At 49.9% G+C, this 16891-nt stretch overlaps 2 protein-coding genes across 7 annotated transcripts in view; one reads left to right on the top strand and one right to left on the bottom strand.

The window, feature by feature from the left end:
• The window catches only part of CAMSAP1 (calmodulin regulated spectrin associated protein 1), a 99561-nt gene extending 87891 nt beyond the window's left edge, over nt 1-11670 (bottom strand). For 2 of the 6 annotated variants that reach the window (XM_077967095.1, XM_077967098.1), the window contains exon 1: nt 11106-11670. Coding sequence is in view for 4 of the 6 variants with exons in the window: in XM_028834605.2 (XP_028690438.2) it covers nt 11106-11265 (160 nt within the window). In the remaining 2 variants the exon portion in view is untranslated. The remainder of the gene's footprint in view (nt 1-11105) is intronic. The other 4 variants (XM_028834605.2, XM_077967094.1, XM_077967093.1 and 1 more) reach the window with 4 other exon arrangements.
• Nucleotides 11450-15374, top strand: LOC114672692 (uncharacterized). The gene is made up of 5 exons (XM_077966734.1): nt 11450-11587; nt 11710-11805; nt 11904-13567; nt 14252-14359; nt 14577-15374. The coding sequence occupies exons 1-3, from the start codon at nt 11450-11452 to the stop codon at nt 12468-12470; spliced, it is 801 nt and encodes a 266-aa protein (XP_077822860.1). The 3' UTR covers nt 12471-13567; nt 14252-14359; nt 14577-15374.
• The last annotated feature ends 1517 nt before the right edge of the window (nt 15375-16891 follow it).

The following is a 16891-nucleotide window of genomic DNA, read 5'->3' as shown; positions in this document are numbered from 1 at the left end:
AAAGCAGAACTACATTAATAAAGTAGAAAAATTATGAGAAGCAAAAAGGGACATTACATAATGATAAAAGGATCGATCTACCAGAAAGACCTTAAAATCCTGAAAGTTCATGCACCAAACTATAGAGCCTCAAAGTACATGAAAAAAGTTGACACAGCTAAAAAGAGGAACAGACAAATCTACAAGTATAGCTACAGACTTCAACACCCCCTAGACAGAATTACTAGACAAACAAAGATATAAAGTAGAACACAACCAACTAGCAGAATACAACTGATAAAGCACTCCACCAAACAGCAGAACACTCATTTTTTTCCAAATGCCCATGCAACATTCACTAAAAGAGACCATAACCTAGGCCACAAAACAAACCTTAACAAGTATAAAAGAACAGAAATCAAACTAGGTTATCTTACTGAAAAATTATGGGAAATAATAAGACAAAACAGGAAAATCTCTCAACACTTGCAAATCAGAGTTTGAAATCACTGAGGAGTGCTGTGGTCTAAGTGTTTTCTGTCCCTCCAAAATTCATGCTGCAACCTAATCCCCAATGTGGCCGGGTTGAGAGGTGGGGCCTTTTGGGGGTGATCAGATCACCAGGGCCTCACTCTCGTGAATGAGACTAAGGAGGCTTGAGGGAGACTCTCCCTTCTGACATATGAGGACGCTCAGAAGGTGCCATCTATAAGGAACGGGCCCTCGCCACACACCAAATCTGTTGGCACTTTAATCTTGGACTACTTAGCCTCCAGAACCGTGAACAATCAATTTCTGTCATTTATAAATTACTCAAAAGTACAGCAGTCCCCTCTTATCCCCAAGGGATAAGCTCGAAGACCCTCAGTGGATTCCTGAAACAAAATACATACATATTGGGCTCAGTACTATACTTTCCCACACACAAAAAATTTTTTGAGACAGGGTCTCACTCTGTTGCCCAGGCTGGAGTGCAGTGGTACTGTAATCTCAAATCCCGACTCAAACGATCCTCCCACCTCAGCCTCCTTAGTAGCTGGGACTACAGGCACCCACCACCATGCCTGGCTAATGTTTGTATTTTTTTTTTTTTTTTTTTTTTTGAGACGGAGTCTCACTCTGTCGCCCAGGCTGGAGTGCAGTGGCCGGATCTTAGCTCACTGCAAGCTCCGCCTCCCGGGTTCACGCCACTCTCCTGCCTCAGCCTCCCGAGTAGCTGGGACTACAGGCGCCCGCCGCCTCGCCCGGCTAGTTTTTTGTATTTTTTAGTAGAGACGGGGTTTCACCGTGTTAGCCAGGATGGTCTCGATCTCCTGACCTCGTGATCCGCCCGTCTCGGCCTCCCAAAGTGCTGGGATTACAGGCTTGAGCCACCGCGCCCGGCCTGCTAATTCTTTTTTTAATGTGGAGACTATGTCTTGTTATGTTGCCCAGGCTGGTCTCAAATTCCTAGACTCAAGCAATCGTCCTACCTTGGCTTCCCAAAGTGCTTGGATTACAGGTGTCAGCCACCACGCCGGGTCCTCAAAACATCTTTTATTGTACTATACTCACACTTCTTAGGAGGATGTGAGATGAGAAAATGCCTAGATGATGAGATGAAGTGAGGTGAACGACATAGGCGTAGTAGTGACCTAGCTTTAGGCTACCCCCAATCTTCTGACAATAGGTCAGACAGAGGACTGACTATCTGCTTGGGGAGATCCTGGGTCATCAAGCCATGACGATGTCCACAGTGGGATGTCAGGAGCAGATGATATCAATGACTTACGAGGACAGCATATACAGTGTGGACATGCTGGACAAAGGGATGAGTCACGTACCAGGCAAGATGGTGTGAGACGTCATCATGCTACTCAGAACAGCATGTGATTTAAAACTTATGAATTATTTCTGAATTTTCCATGTAATATATTCAGGCCACAGTTGACCAAAGGTTACTGGTAAGAGGTGACTACTCTATTTTGTTATAGCAGCCCAAATGGACTAAGACAATGCATCAAAGAAGTAGTTATCAAAGGAAATTTTTTAAAAATACCTAGAACTGAATGAAAATGAAAATACAACACATATGTAGGATGCAGCTGTGGCAGTAGTAAGTGGGAAATTTATAGCACTAAACTCTTCCATCAGAAGAGGAAAGGTCTCAAATCAATAATACGAGTTCCTAGCTCAAGAAACTAGAAAGAGAACAGCAAAATAAACCCAAAAGAAGCAGAAGGAAGGGAGACAGGCATGGCTAGAAAAGGGCAACAGAAGAGGTCCTCGTGGGATGGAATGATCTATACTTAGATTAGATAAATGTCAATATCCTGGTGTAATATTATGCTATAATTTTAGAACAAGTCATCATTAGGGAAACTGAATAAAGGGTACCAAGGATCTCTGTATTTCTTTAAAATGCATGTTAATATACAATTGTCTCCAACTGGCCAGGCGTGGTAGCTCCCGCCTGTAATCCTAGCACTTTGGGAGGCTGAGGTGGAAGAATCACTTAAGTCCAGAAGTTCCAAACTAGTCTGGGCAACACAGTGAGATCCCATTTCTACAATAATAAAAATTGTTTAAAGAAAAACATATACATACACAATTAACTCAAAACTAAAATTTAATTTTTTAAATTAGCCAAGAATTTTAAGATACTTCATAGAAAAGGTACTCGAATGGCCAATAAGCATATAAAAATGCTCATCATTAGTCATCAGGAAATGCATACAAAAACTATGGTGAGATATAACCCACCCACTTAAATAACTAAAATCAAAAAGACTGACATCATCAAGTGTTGGCAAGGACGCAAAGCAACTGGAACTCACATACACTGCTGGCCAAATAAATAAGTCAATTTGGAAAACAACTGGGCACTTTCTAAGAAAGTTACACATATGTATCTTATTATTACCCAATAATCCCAAGCACAGCTGTTTAAGATAAATGAAAACATCTGTCCACATAGATGAATGTTCACAGAAGCTCTATTCATAATAGCCAAAAGCTGGAAATGTCCCCAGATAATCACCAACAGATGAATGGAGATATAAAATGTGAGCTAGCCATACCACGGAATATTATTACTAAGCAAAAAAGATCTACACAACATGAATTTCAAAAATACTATGCCAATCGGCCGGGCGCAGTGGCTCAAGCCTGTAATCCCAGCACTTTGGGAGGCTGAGGCAGGTGGATCACGAGGTCAGGAAATCGAGACCATCCTGGCTAACACGGTGAAACCCCGTCTCTACCAAAAATACAAGAAAATTAGCCAGGCGTGGTGGCGGGCACCTGTAGTCCCAGCTACTCGGGAGGCTGAGGCAAGAGAATGGCGTGAACCCGGGGGATGGAGCTTGCAGTGAGCCGAGATCGCGCCACTGCACTCCAGCCTGGGCGACAGAGCAAAACTCTGTCTCAAAAAAAAAAAAAAAAAAAAAAATTCCTCAAACTATACTCTTAAAACATGTGTGCTTTACCACATGTAAATTACACCTCAGTAAAAGTGGTTCTCTCAAAGGTCCAAAATGGCCGGACGCGGGGGCTCACACCTGTAATCCCAGCACTTTGGGAGGCCGAGACAGGAGGATCGCTTGAGCCCAGGAATTCGAGCCCATCCCTGGCAGAACTTGTCTCTACTTAAAAAAAAAAAAAAAAAGCCAAAACAAAAGTCAAGTCTTTACTTTATGCCTTACAATGGGCATTAACCATTGTATCCTAGCAGGTACTTCTCTGAAAAGCTCAAATCTCATATATCTCTCCCCTCCTCAGAAACCTTCGGTGGTTCCCCAATTCATCAATCAGCCCCTCAAAGCCTTCCACGCTCTGGCCTCAGTACTTTTTTCAGTCTAATTTTGCCTTCCAACTCTGCAGCCTCTACCCCTATGAGGCCACCAGCCTTTCCTACATCGTGTGCTCTTCACGCTCTCCCCTCCACTTCCCTCTGTCTTTGCTTCTCTTAATTCATTCCCTTACCGCCATCTGACTCTCACACACCTAGACTACAAACTCAGTTTTCACTCTAATGGAACATTCCAGATTCCCTCAGGGGAGTCTCCCTCCCTCTGCTCCTCCCCTGTTCTGCCAGTAGCATCTGCCCTTTAGAGAGCCAGCCTCCTCAGCCTGTCACTATGGGTCTCTGTACATGCGGACACTTCCATCACTACAGGAGGCCTGAAAAGGATACTAAGGGCCCCACCGTTCAAAATGTAATGCCCAACTGAACTCATGTAAGTTTAATTCTTTTTGAGACAGGATCTTGCTCTGTCACCCAGGCTGAAGTGCAGTGTGACAATCATGGCTCACTGCAGCCTCGATCTTCTGGGCTCAACTGATCTTCCCACCTCAGCCTCCCAAGTAACTGGGACCACAGGCATGCACCACCATGCCCAGTTAACTTTTACGTTCTTTGTAGACACAGTCTCACTCTGCTGCCCAGACTGTCTCAATCTCCTGGGCTCAAGCAATCCTCCCACCTCAGCCTCCCAAAGTGCAGAGATTTCAGGTGTGAGCCACCACATTCTGCCCCCAGATACAAGTTTAATTTTGACTAGTTGAGTATGAAGTGATGGGAGGAGAGTGACTGGGGAATAGCAAACCACTCTAAGAAAAAGAGGGCCAGGCGTAGTGGCTCACGCCTGTAATCCCAGCACTTTGGGAGGCCAAGGTGGGCGGATCACGAGGTCAGGAGATCGAGACCATCCCGGCTAACACGGTGAAACCCCATCTCTACTAAAAAAAATACAAAAAATTAGCCGGGCATTGTGGTGAACGCCTGTAGTCCCAGCTACTCAGGAGGCTGAGGCAGAAGAATGGCGTGAACACGGGAGGCGGAGTTTGCAGTGAGCCGAGATTGTGCCACTGCACTCCAGCCTGGGCGACAGAGCAAGACTCCGACTCAAAAAAAAAACAAAAAGAAAAAGAAAGAAGAAGAGGACTAGGTGGGAGCTCAGGAAAGCCAGAAATAGAAAAAGCTCAAAGATCTTTCTTTCTTTTTTCTGAGACAGGGTCTCACTCTGTTGCCCAGGCTGGAATGCAGTGGTGTAGTCTCGGCTCACCACAGCCTCCGCCTCCTGGGTTTAAGCAACTCTCCTGCCTCAGCCTCCTGAATAGCTGGGATTACAGGCGCCTGCCACCACGCCCGGCTAATTTTGTATTTTTAGTAGAGACGGGGTTTCACCATGTTGGCCAGGCTGGTCTCCAACTCCTGACTTCAGGTGATCTGCCCGCCTCAACTTCCCAAAATGCTGGGATTACAGGCATGAGCTACCACGCCCGGCCTCAAAGATCTTTTCTGTAGTGATAAAAAAGTTACGAAAGCAGAAAAATACTATGAAATAATGACTAAATATTCTTGTCAAGGGCACCATCGTTCCTATGTCTGGGCTCCCCATGGCAGTCCAGCTGACCGTAACTCACCCTTGGCTGCCTCCCACACCCACTGTCAATCAGTCCAGCTCCATGGATTCAGCGTGTATATCTGCTGCTCTGTGTACCCTTCCTATTCCCTCTGCCGACAGACAGGCAAGTCCATCCGGGCACAGTGGACTCACTCACTCACTCAACTCATACCTGTGATCCCAGCACTTTGGGAAGCCAAGGTGGGTGGGAGCACTGCTTGAGCCCAGGAGTTTGAGACCAGCCTGGGCAACACAGGAAAACTCCACCTCTACAAAAAATAATAATAATTAACCAGACCTGGAGGTGCAGGCCTGTGGTCCTGTGATCCTAGCTACTCGGGAGGCTGAGGTAGGAGGATCACTTGAGCTCAAGGAGGTCAAGGCTGCAGTAAGCTATGATCATGCCACTGCACTCCAGCCTGGGCAACAGAGCAAGACCTTGCCCCAAAAAAATACAAAGAAGAACAGCCAAGTCTTTGGCATTTCCAGCCTAACGACATCAGCTCTCAGGTAGTACACCTGTCTATGGCCTCTACCCACTCCAACCTGCTAAAAACATCTTCCCAGGCTCGCTCTCTCAGCACGACATCCCCCTACTTAAAAACCCTCCCAGGCACACATTATCAAAGAAATCCCCAGCCAACCTGAGCACCACAAACAATCTGGCCCCAGACTATTTTCCGAACTAATCACTTACTATTTCAGTCCACAAATCCTCCACCTCAACAAGGTTAATCTGCTCAGCACACGCGAACACACCTCTCCTCTGACAGGGCTGCAGCCAGCCGCCCTCCCCTCTGCTCTTGGGGCTAACCATTCAACCAGTATTTGAGCACTCTGTGCTGTGGACACAGCAGTAAGCGGGACAACCATAATCCCTGGCCTCACAGAGATGCACACATAACTAGGCAGCAGTGGTTCTCAGGACACCTCTGCAGAGGAAAGGTCATGCTAGCTGGACCAACCAGCACCTCCCACAGTATCTAGTACCCCTAACAGGCGCTCAGGAAGCATTTGAAGATGCCCTGTAACCTCCATCTTGGAAACACCCAAATCCCTTATCAAGAACAACCAAAGACGATGTAAATATACAATCTAAACTCAAAAACCAATCATCCGAACAAGTCATCACCTTCAGAAATGTGGCAATGTGCTCACAAGTGTGCTGCCATCCAGAGCAGGCTCTTCACACCAAGACTCCAGCCACTGCTGCCCTCCTGCCAATGCAGGGAGGAAGAGGCACAGTGGCTTCATAGCCAGTTCTGGAGTTGGAAAGGGGCTCTGAGTACAGATTTCATTTTAACCCAAAGTCACTACAACGAAATATGGCGACCCTCCAGAGTTGATTACAAAGGGGTTTTGCTCATCACGTCAAGTAAGCAAACCGGAGTCTGAACTCTTCTTGTTGCCTACATAATGAAAGTGCTGGTCCCTGAGATGGGGACTAAAACCCAGGCTTCACAGGCCACAGCATCCTCACACTGATTTCTTATTTCATAACATAGTTTCCAAATCAGTAGTTCAAATTACTCTAGCAAGACTGAGCAAAAAAGGAGGAGGGGACCAGACAACTCCTCCCAACAGTGTGCCTCTGGGCAGGCCATGTGGCTTCTGGGCAGGGCCATGTGCTGTCAGTAAGGTGAGGAGATGAACTCCCGAACCCTAAGCTCCCATCCAGTGCCCTAGGGTTCAGGGCAGCTTAGCTCTGCAAGCAAAGGGAAAACCTGGTTTCCACTGAGCTACACCACAACATCCTTGCAAAGAATGGAGTGCATGCTAGTACTTGCCCCGGGTTGTTTTTTAACATTGTCCTTGAGAGATAATAAAAGCTTGCTCTCCACATTGTCCCCTGAAACCAAGGTCTAGATACCTGAGTTTCCTAAGGGCATGTATAAAATGCACAGTGGCCAAGATCAACGCCAGGACTGCACTGCTCTAGTCCAGCATGCTATGCTGTAAAATAAACGGAACTTCAGCCACCCTTCTCAACTTCTTTCACCAATTTATTACAACTTTCACTCAAACATCATCACAAAATGTACTGACTAAGCAGGTTCCACACCTTCTTACAGACATTTTTAACCAGACCATTTTCAACATGTCCAATACATTATTTCTTAAAAAAAATGAAAACACTGTCAATGAAACAAGAGAGTTACCAAAAGAAAGGGAGAGGGGACCTAAAAATAAAAGCCTAAGGCGGCCCACAATTCTTGGCTGTGGCCCCAGAGACAAATGAAACTGGAGGAAGTGTTTCTGCACAGCCATATGCCACAAGGCCTCGCCAAGGGCAAGCTCTCCTGAGCCTACCCACTTACTACAATGGCAGACTGGTGGCCCCAGGAACACCAAAACTCTCAAAAGGCAAATGCAAAGCGAGACAGCAGCCAGCCCTGGAGTTTCAGCATGCTTTCAATCTTTATACAAATGGAAGATGGGCCTTATTTAGCAACCTAATGAACAACCCTCTAACAAGTTAAACATTTAAGCCACTTTCACCATCACCCCCAAAAGCGATTTCCGATTAAAGCATCCATATTGAAAGAACCATGTCCGATTAACTGAAAACTAAGCTGGAGAGGCACATGGAGACATTCAAAAGAAGAAACAGAGCAAAAGGTGCTGGATTAGAAAAAGTGTTGGGGGGACACACACTATCCTACCAAAACCCCTCCCCACTCAGTCTCTTACAAGACACAAGCACACTGGGTAACAGCGAATCTCACACCCAGGCTGTGACCCCCCCCAACAACATAAATCACTTCAGCTGAGCTGAGGCAAGTCTTTCGGTCATCTGAATTGGGATCTCTTCAACCTGTAAATTTAAATAAAGATTCTCAATTTTTACACAGTTTTACACAGGACGGCCAAGTGCGGTGCCTCACGCCTGTAATCCCAGCACTGTGGGAGGCCGAGGCAGGCAGATCACCTGAGCCCAGGAGTTCAAAACTAGCCTGGGCAAATAGACCCCATTTTTACAAAACTAAAAATTGTTTAAAGAAAACCCCCATGTCCACAAAAAAAAACAAAAGTTAGCCAGGTGTGGTGGTGACTACTCGGGAGGCTGAGGCGGGAAGATCACTTGAGCCTGGGAGGCAGAGGTTGCAGTGAGTCGAGGTCACACCACTGCACTCCAGCCTGGCCGACAGAGTGAGACCCTGTCCCCTATGGAAAAAAAAAAAAAGTAAAAAAGAAAATTACACAGGAAGCTGAAGCAGGAGGATCACTCCAGCCCAGGAGCTGGAGACTAGCCTGGGAAACCCAAGCAGACTCCATCTCAAACTCCTGGCCTCAAGTGATCGTCCCACCTTTGTCTCTAATTCACTAGAATTATAAATATAAATCACCACACCTGGCTTAATTTTTTTTTTTTTTGTAATTACACACGCTCCCCTGTTCCCTCGGCAAAAAGAAGTGGAAACCAGACAGGTGCGGTGGCTGACACCTGTAATCCCAGCGCTTTGGGAGGCCAAGGTGGGCGGATCATGAGGTCAGGAGTTTGAGACCAGCCTGGCAATATGGAGAAATCCCGTCTCTATTAAAAATACAAAAACTGGCCGGGTGTGGGGGCGCACACCTGTAATCCCAGCTACTCGGGATGCTGAGGCAGAAGAAACACTTGAACCCAGTAGGCAGTGGTTGCGGTGAGCTGAGATCGCGCCACTGCACTCCAGCATGGAAGATAGAGACTCAGTCTCAAAAAAAAGTGGAAACGAGACCTCCTGAAATCAGGGTCTGATGCGCAAAGGCACTGCCACCCACCAGGAAGGGGCACTCCAGTCTCAGCTCCTAAGATGGTATCCAGTCTTCCCCAGTTCCTGTTCGTGTTTCTTTTCTTTAAATGCCCACCTTTTAATAATTCCAAAACTCGAAAGCCCATTTTAGTATAAGATTCTGAATTCATCATCTGATGAGTCAACAAGTATTAAAGAGTGATCTGGTACCGGAACTGAAACTAGACGAACCCAATACTAACACAGAGACATGCATATTTATTGCTGGATGGCTGACAAATTCCATGCTGAATGCCAAAACTAAATGCAACGACATAAAAATGCATGCACCTTGCTGAAAAAATTGGGAAGCAGATCATAAAAGTTCTTTTTATAGCAATTTGTCTAACATCCGCTGCCTGAGCCCTCAGCCCTCTCCACATATAAAATCTTAAAAAAACATGCAGGAGTAAAACTTTGTGCTCGGACCCCAGGAGCCATGCCCAAGAATGCCCTGGGCTCCACTGCATCTGCGGGAGCCCAGCCAGCGCCCACAAGCAGCTGCGGTGGACGGGCCTCGGTGGGACACCCCCACAGCAGCGGAAAACACAGTGGAAAAGTATAGATGAAGTCGAGAAGAACCTAAGAACACAACGTGGGATAATGGAATAGCAAAAGCCAGTCTCAGAAAGAGACGCCACTGGCAAAGGTGTAAAAACTATAGTGGTGTAAGCACATACGGCAAAATACAAAGAAAGGCAAAACAGTGAGCAACACAAGGTGTGAGGCAAGTGAGCTCATGCAACCGGCAGTGACTGCAAGATAACCAAAGTCTGCTCTCGGATTGTTGTTTGCACCTGACTCAGGTTTTATACATACATCTTACCAATTCCGTTCTCAAAAACTCATGTGAAGTCTTGGATGTAGCAGTGTTTCTTCATCATTACAACACAGAAACTAAGGTTCCACTGAGCCAGTAAACAAGAACTGTAAAACTGAAAACTATCAAAGAAAGGAAAAACTCTTTCCCAATTACTACTGACACAGTACAAAAACCAGTTTGAAATAAGGCGAGGTATTTAATCCCTAAAACTTACAAAACGCGTTTGTCCTTATGACTAACTAGAGTCTAGCTGGGGCACAGGCCACTGTCAAACAGGGTAACGCCTGCTCAGCGTTTTCCAAACTGGTCAACTGAACTCCTCTCTGGAATGGCTCTCTGTCTCCTTTAGTCTTACTCTAAAAAGGTTAATTTTTCACCAGGATAAAGGCAAATTGTTGAAGAATGCTTCAAATGAAAAGAGGATTACAGAAATATTAACTCTTAATATGGTACCTGAAACAAAGCACCTGAAATTAATAGAGAAGTCAGCCACTTAGGAGAATCACCAGGTCTGTCCTGTTCCCAGGGCACGAAACAGAAGCGCCTTAATCCACTAAGCACATTAGGGCCTAACAAATTGGACTCAGTAACAAGGTTACCTAGTTCTTCCAAACAGGAATTAAGCAAAGGGGATCATTATGATTAAGCACAATCCGCGGAATACGCAATTTCTAGTTGGGGAATTCAACAGCTGATGGATGGTAAGCATCAAAATTCTTAACAAGTGAAAGGCTCGGAATCACAGGTCCAGCACTTGGCGATGCCCGGCGCGCTGGGAAGCGGCGTCTCAGACAGCGGCCCCGCGTCCCCATGGTCCCTCCCTGCGCCCAAAACCGGGCAGCTCCCTCCCGCCGCCGCCGCCAACGGGAGGCTGGGGGCACTCCCGAAATAGGAGCGGAAGCCCCGACCCACGCCGCCCTCCGCCGCGGGGACGCCCACTCGCCAGGTGACCGCGTCCCCACGCTCCGCGTTGCCCGGGCGCCACCGGGATCTCGGAGGCGGCCAGCCCAGCCCCGACCCAGTGCGGACGCGGCACAAAGGCGCGGCGCGCGGACCCCGACCCGGCCCGACCCGACCCCGGCCGCGTCCCCCGGCCCCGGCCCGCGCCCCTGCCCCCCGCCCCGCGGCCCCCGCCCGGCCCACCTCGGCCGTAGGCCTTGGCGCAGATCCACTGCAGGTTGGCGGCGATCTTGGCGCGCGCCGCGTCGTAGCGGTCCAGGGGCACGAGGTCGGCGGCGCCGTCCGGCGGGGCCTCCATCTTCCTCCAGCCCTCGGCGGCGGCGCGGCCGCCCGCGTCCACCATCTGCAGACAAAGGGCTGAGGCGGCGGCCCGGCCGCAACAAAGGCGCCGCCGCCCCTCGCCGCGCGGGGCCCGGTGCGCCCCGAGCCCCCACTCGGCCCCGCAGCCGGCCCGCCGGGAGGGGCGCCCGAGCGCGGCCCCCGCCTCACCTCACAGCCGCCGCCGTCGCCGCCCCCGCGGCTGCTGCATGCTGCGGGCGCCGAGCCCGGGCGGAGGAGGAGCCGAGCCCGCGGCCCAGAGAGGCGGCGGCAGGAGGGCGCGGGCCGGGGGCGGAGGCGGGGGCGGGCGCGGGCCGGGGGCGGTGGCAGCGCGTGCGCGGCCCCGGGTGAGCGGCGGCGGCGACAGCGGCTGAGGCGGCGGCCAAGGAGCAGGAGCGCGCTCACCGCCGCGGCCTCGCACAGGCGCAGTAGGCACCGCCCGCCACCCCGCCCTCGACCCCGCCCCCAGCTGCGCTCCCTTCTCGCGCCCGCCCCGCCCCTTCCCGCAGGCGCACTAGGCACCGCCTGCAAGCCCGCGCCGGCACCGCCCCTTTCCGCAGGCGCAGTAGGTGGCACCCGCCGGCCAGTGCCCGCCCCGCCCCTTTCCGCAGGCGCAGAGAGCGTCGACCCGCCCCTCTCCGCCCCCTTTCGCAGGCCCAATAGGACCCGCCCCGGTCCGCGCCTGCTCCGCCGCTTCCATCACGTTCTGAGGCCTGCGGTGCGGGGCGCGGGATCGGCGGCGCGGGGTGGGCGGAGTGGGTTGGCGGCGGGGACCCTGCTGAGCCTGCAGCAGCCAACCCTCCGCGCCGTGCCTCCTCCCCGGCCCTGGCTCGTCCCGCCTCAGCCGCAGCCCGGCCCCCTGGCCGGCCGAGCTCTCGCCGCCTGCGCCCTGGAGACCTCGTGGGTGTGGCCGGCGGCGACCTCGGCAGGCGACAGCCCGTGGACGGGCACCAGGTGGACGTGCCACGGTCTCCAGGCCCCAGTCCCGGTGCAGGGAAGATGGGCGTTTGGACCCCTGAGGCAGAAACAGGTGCAGCGCAGCCGGCGCATCCCCCGGAAGGGACGCTGACTTCGTTCCCCTGGAGCCTGCGTCGGGGCCCGCGCTGGGCTGAGAATTACGGGAACGCCGTGAGAGTTTGCATTCCGAGGATTTGGTCTGAGAACCTCATGGCCGGAATAGAGAACTGCCCCCGGGAGAGCCGGTCCACGTGCCGCCCACCGGCGCCGTGACGGCAGGGAGAGGTGGAGCTTCCCGGGAGCAGGCACCCGGCGCGGGGCTCCCAGCCTGTCTGTTCCTGGTCGAGACACCCTGTGCCAGAGTCGGAGCATGTAGGAAATGCCGAGTGCCCAGAGGACCCGGGCAGTCCGTCATTCACATACCAACCCACGTGCAGGCTTCAATTCAATGTTGAAGCCGTTTGGGGCTAGGCTTTTTTGATGACTTATTCGAGTTGTAGTTTTTTGGTTACTAATTGAGACTCTTCACTTGTTATAGGTCTGTTGAGATTGTCTATTTTTTCTTGAGTCAGCCGTCTGAAAAGAACACGAGGTGGACAGGGCGGAACGGTCAAGGAAAGCCACAGGAGGAGGGCACTTATTTGAGCAAAGACCGGCGGGAAGTGGGCGTCGAGGGTGAGGATATCTGCAGAAGAAGTGTCTTAAGCAGGGGGCACGGCAGACAGAGCCTCTGAAACACGAGAGCCTGGAGTGTAAGAAACAGCAGAGGCCGCTAAGTCGAGAACCCATAGCTGGAAGGACTGGTGGGAAATGGGAGGTGGGGACATGGAGGGATGCGGGCAGGTCCTGCACAGTCAGAACTGTGGCCCCTTCTCTGCAGGAAATGGGCAGCCTTCGGAAGACTGAGCCAAGGGAAGGATGTGACTAAGCCTTTAAAAGGGTCATTCTGACTCCTGAGTGAAGAACAGACTAGGAAGGGCTGAGAAGGAGGCAGGAGGCCATCCACTGTCAGATGGGATGTGGAGTGTGACCTAGAAAGGTCAAGGGTGACTCCAAGGGCTTTTTGTATATTGATCTTTTATCCTGCAACCTTGTTAAACCCGTTTATTAGTTCTTCTAGTCTTTTAGTGGCATTTATTAGTTCTTCTAGTCTTTTAGTGGATTCCTTGGGATTTTATACAAAAGCGTGTCATCTGTGAATAGAGATCATTTTACCTCTTCCTTTCTAATCTGGATGCCTTTTATTTCTCCTTCTTGCCTAGCTGCCCTGGCTAGAACGTCCAGTACAATATTGACTAGCAGCAGCGAGAGTAGACATCCTTGTCTTGCTCCTGATCTCAGGGAGAAGGCATCCAGTCTTTCGCCATTGGGTATAATGATAGCTGTGGGTGCTTCAAAAATAGGTTTTATCAGGCTGGGCGCGGTGGCTCACGCCTGTAATCCCAACCCTTTGGGAGGTCGAGGCGGCCGGATCACTTGGGGTCCAGAGTTTGAGACCAGCTTGGCCAACATGGACAAATCCCATCTCTACTGAAAATACAAAAAGTTAGCTGGGGGTGGTGGCAGGTGCCTGTAATCCCAGCTAAAAGAGGGAAACTCCGTCTAAAAAAAAAAGGTACTTCCTCAACCTGATAAAACCTATTTCTTGTTTGAGACAGTGTCTCACTCTGTCACCCAGACTGGAGTGCAGTGGCTGGGTCTTGGCTCACTGCAACCTCTGCCTCCCAGGTTCAAGTGATTCTCCTGCCTCAGTCTCCCGAGTAGCTGGGATTACAGGCACACACAGCCACATCCAGCTAATTTTGTATTTTTAGTAGAGATGGGGTTTTACCATGTTGGCCAGGCTGGTCTTGAACTCCTGACCTCCAGTAATCCACCCCCCACTCAGCACCCCAAAATGCTGGGATTATAGGCATGAGCTACCATGCCCAGCCAAGGAAGTATCTTCTATTTCTAGTTTGTTGAGTGTGTTTATCACGAAAAGGTGTCAGATTTGGTTAAATGATTTTTCCACGTCCATTGAGATAATCATGGGTTTTTTTTCTTTGTTCTAGGAATGTGGTGTGTTACATTAATTGACTTTCAGATATTGAAAAGATATTTATCCCCTGCATTCAGATAAATTCCAGTTGGTCATGGAGTATCTCTCTTCCTGGATTCAGGTTAATCCAGTTTTTTTGGGTGATTTTTTTTTTAATCCATATTCGTCATAGATACTGGTCTGAAGTTTTCTTGTGTTGTCTGTGTCTGGTTTTGGAATTAATGTCCTACTGGCCTCATAAAATGAGTTGTAAGTGTTCTTTTTTTTTTTTTTTTTTTTTTTTTTTTTTTTTTTTTTTGGAAGAGTTTGTAATTGTTACTAATTTTTTTTTCTTTTAGAAGATCGGTGTTCACTATACCATCCAGGCTGGTCACCAACTCCTGGCTTCAACTGATCCTCCCACCTCAAGCCTCCTGAGTAGCTGGGATCACAGGCACAAGCCAGTGGACCCAGCTTTAATTGTTTAAGTGTTTGGTAGAATTCATTATTGAAGCCATTTGGGTCTGGGCTTTTTTGATTACTAATTCAATCTCTATTTGTTATAGGTCTTTCCAGATCTTCTGTTTGTGTCTTTAGAGGAATTTGTCCATTTTATTTAAGTTACAGTGTTTTGGGCCTAAGCAATTTTAAGGAGAAAGTTATCCTTAACCAAGATGGGAAAGGTCAGGGCAGGGTAGTGCAGGGATTTTACCTCCCACCGGGTCCCTCCCACAAACTCCCCCTAATATAATACCAGCGGAGTTTGGGCTGTGGCTTTGGATGTGTTGAGTCTCAGATGCCTGTTGGACCCCCTCATGGAAACGCTGGTGGGTGGTTGGATGAACAACTCACCGGCGTGGCCCATGTTGGAGACTGGGAATTGTGACCACAGAGAGAGCCTTTAGAGCTGTCAGACAGGAAGAGGCACCAAGGAGCCATTGCTGAGGTGGAGGGGAAGTTGAGGCGTGGTGCTTGGGCCTAGGGGCAGCACTTGGGAGTAGCCAGCCTGAAAGGTGAGAAGTCAGGAGAGGGGTCTCCAGCTTACGGCCTGGGAGCTGACTCAGATTTGGCGAGTGCAGGTTTTGTGGAATGGTGGTGTATTAGTCCGTTTTCATAATGCTAATAAAGACACACCCGAGACTGGGCAATTTACAAAAGAGAGAGGTTTAATGACTTACAGTTCCACATGGCTGGGGAGTCCTCACAATCATGGTGGAAGGCAAGGAGGAGCAAGTCACATCTTACGTGGATGGCGGCAGGCAAAGAGCGAGAGTGGGCAGGGAAACTCGCCCTAATTGATTACTGCCAGATCTCGTGAGACTTACTCGCTATCATGAGAACAGCATGGGAAAGACCTGCTCCATTATTCAATTACCTCCCACCGGGTCCCTCCCACAACACGTGGGAATTCAAGATGAGATTTGGGTGGGGACAAAAGACAGGCAGGAGTTCTGAGGATGAGTATTTGGATTTCATGCCTGAGTTTGCTGTAAAGGAGAGCAGCGAGACAGGCATGGGGTGCAGAATGGCGTGTTTAAAATGGGAGTGATGACAGGTTCCCGTTGGAGTGATGCAGTAGACAGGATCTGATGATGGGGAGCAGGTGTCGTGTGCCCTTGAGCAGGAGCCCAGCAGAGAGACCCTTTTTCCTCTTGTAGCAGAAGAGAAGGCAGCAGGGTGCAGGACTGAAGGAGGGTTGGGCTGGGCTGGGATGGGAGCCTGGCTGGTTTTCCCCTGGTGGCCCTGGAACTGGTTAAGGGCAGGGCAGGGCAGGGCAGAGGCACGGCAGGTTGGAGGCACAGAAGGCCCGGGATAGTTATCTGGGCTGGATGTGGGGCAGTATTCTCACCTCCTTGGGGACATCCCTTAAGTGGACAGGAAGGCCGGGTGGTACAGGTATATGTCCACTCACCAAGAACACAGGATGAAGGTGGGGCCTAGACAGTGGCTGGTTTGACCAGGGCAGAACAGTTGAGGGTGCATGTGAGGATGCATGCTGACGCCAGACCTCAGTGGGGAGTGAGAAGAGGGGAGAGTCCAGGGACCAGAAGTCCCCCTAGGCTTAAAGAGCAAGCCACAAGGAGAAGAGGAAGAAGTCTCGATATCATCGAAGTTTCATTATCAGGGCTGCTATAATGCTTCTCATTGCTTATTAAAACCCAGTTCTGCAAGACCAGCCTAGCCAACGTGGTGAAACCCCGTCTCTACTAAAAATACAAAAATTAGCTGGGCACGGTGGCATGTGCCAGTAATCCCAGCTACCCAGGAGACTGAGGCAGGAGAATTGCTTTAAACCTGGGAGGGCGAGGTTGCAGTTAGCCAAGATCGTGCCACTGTACTCCAGCCTGGGAGACAGAGGGAGACTCCGTCTCAAAAAAAAAAAACAAACAAACAAAAAAAAAACTAATTCTGGTCCAGCATGGTGGTTCACACCTGTAATCCCAGCACTTTGGGAGGCCAAGGCAGAAGGATCGCTTGAGCCCAGGAGTTCAGGACCATTCTGGGCAACAAAATAAGACCCCACCTCTACAAAAAATAAAAATAAATAAAAAATAAAAAGCAAGAAGCAATAGTGTGCACCTGTGGTCCCAGCTACTCAGGAGGCTGAGGTAGGAGGATCACTTGAGCCCAGGAAGTCAAGGCTGCAGTGAGCCAGGATTTTCCTGCTGTACTC

This window comes from Macaca mulatta, chromosome 15 (assembly GCF_049350105.2).
Source record: "Macaca mulatta isolate MMU2019108-1 chromosome 15, T2T-MMU8v2.0, whole genome shotgun sequence".
Classification (NCBI taxonomy): Eukaryota; Metazoa; Chordata; class Mammalia; order Primates; family Cercopithecidae; genus Macaca; species Macaca mulatta.
The sequence above is the reverse complement of the archived record's forward strand: the minus strand, read 5'-3'. Positions and strand labels throughout refer to the sequence as shown.